General features: G+C 50.4%; 1 protein-coding gene across 1 annotated transcript in view; it reads left to right on the top strand.

The window, feature by feature from the left end:
- Nucleotides 1–1,792, top strand: part of LOC105816975 (NACHT, LRR and PYD domains-containing protein 1-like) — a 128,703-nt gene that overhangs the window by 43,637 nt on the left and 83,274 nt on the right. The window contains 2 exon segments of the mRNA XM_012652563.1: nt 839–1,101; nt 1,612–1,737. Of these exon segments, the coding sequence (XP_012508017.1) occupies nt 839–1,101; nt 1,612–1,737 (389 nt within the window).

Consider the following 1,792-nt stretch of genomic DNA (forward strand, 5'->3'; position numbering starts at 1 on the left):
TCAATCACCCCTCATACGTACAGAATCCACACCAGCACAGGTAGCCAGAGGTTCAATATCTTTCCAAGCTCCAGGGCCACGGGATGGGCCTGGGTATGAGTTTGGCTCAGAGGAGTTCCTGAGGTGCTCCCACCCTAGAGACAGTATTACCTGCAACCTCCAAAGGCCCCAGACCCACGCATAACCCCATTTCCATGCTGGGTGTCTTAGTCCATTCAGGCTACTATAACAAAATCTTATCAACTGGGTAGCTTATATTAATAAATAACAGAGATTTATTTCTAAGTCCCGGAAGCTGGGATATCAAAGTTCAAGGTGCCAGCAGTTCGGTGTCTGGTGAAGGCCCTCTTCCTCATAGATGGTGCCTTCCAGCTGTGTCCTCACAGGGTTGAAGGGACAAACACTCTCCCTTAGGTATCTTATTAGGGCACAGATCCCATTCATGAAAAATCTACCCCTATGACCTAATCACTTCCCAAAAAGCTCGACTGCTTTTATTTTTCAGATGAAGTCTTGCTATGTTGCCCAGGCTAGACTCAAACTCCTGGGCTCAAGCAATTCTCCCTCTCAGCCACCCTAGTAGCTAGAACTATAGGCATGCACCACCATGCCCGGCCAATATTTTTCTATTATTTTTATACGCATTCCACTTTCAATATCATCACTTGGAGGTTAGAATTTCAACATAGGAAATTTGGGGAGACACAAACATTCAGACCCTACCTCTGGGTTCCCCCAAGAAGGTCCCTGAGCCGAAGCCCTGGGATCCTCCTGTGCCAGCCAAGCCTGATTCAGTGAGAGCACTAAATCCATGCCTTTCTATTCCATTCTTTGACAGGGGGCCATGTGGACATCTCCCTGTTCCAAGTGGCCCACTTTAAAGACGAGGGGATGCTCCTGGAGAAGCCAGCCAGAGTGGAGCCACATTACACCATCCTGGAAAACCCCAGCTTCTCCCCCACGGGAGTTCTACTGAGAATGGTCCATGCTGCCCTGTGCTTCATTCCTGTGACCCCCACAGTGTTGCTCTACCATCACCTCCTTCCTGGGGAAGTCACCTTCCACCTCTACCTGATCCCCAGTGACTGCTCCATTCAGAAGGTGACACTAAGAGCCAGAAAGGCTGGGCCAGAGTGGGCTGGTGATAAACACAAAATGCAGACAGAGAAGTCCCAGAGAGGCTCTTGACAAGGATGGGCCTCTTGTAAGTGGGAAGGTCTAAGTGGGTGAACAGTCCTGCCCCCTGATGAGCCACAGGCTGGGCTCCTGACTCCCTAAGGTCTCCCCAGCTGGGTTCACTGCTCCGTCACTCATCTTTGCACAACTGTTTGCAGTCTCTTTCCAGGAGTCAAAGGATAAGAGGGCTCTGTGCCTAAAACCAGCCTTTCCCCATTCTTACTTCTTCTCAAGCAATGACCCTATTCCCACCCTGAAGATGGCAGAGGCCCAATGTGGGGCTGTCTGTGTGGATGTGCTTCAAGAGACAGCAGTGCAGGGGTGGTATACCAGCACCCCCACAAACACACAAACACAGAAGCACCATCTGACCCATTCAGACCAGGTCCCATGGATCAGAATCCTCTCTTAATCATTGTTCTGTATGTTCCTTAGGCCATCGATGACGAAGAAAAGAAGTTCCAGTTTGTGCAAATACACAAGCCACCCCCGCTGACCTCACTGTATATGGGCTCTCGCTACACTGTGTCTGGCTCAGAAAAGCTGGAGATAATCCCTGAGGTGAGCATCCCAGTGTTTGCCCCTTGCCTGGATCAGAGGGGATGCTCGGGAATCC

This window comes from Propithecus coquereli, unplaced genomic scaffold (assembly GCF_000956105.1).
Source record: "Propithecus coquereli isolate 6110/MARCELLA unplaced genomic scaffold, Pcoq_1.0 Scaffold390, whole genome shotgun sequence".
Lineage (NCBI taxonomy): Eukaryota > Metazoa > Chordata > Mammalia > Primates > Indriidae > Propithecus > Propithecus coquereli.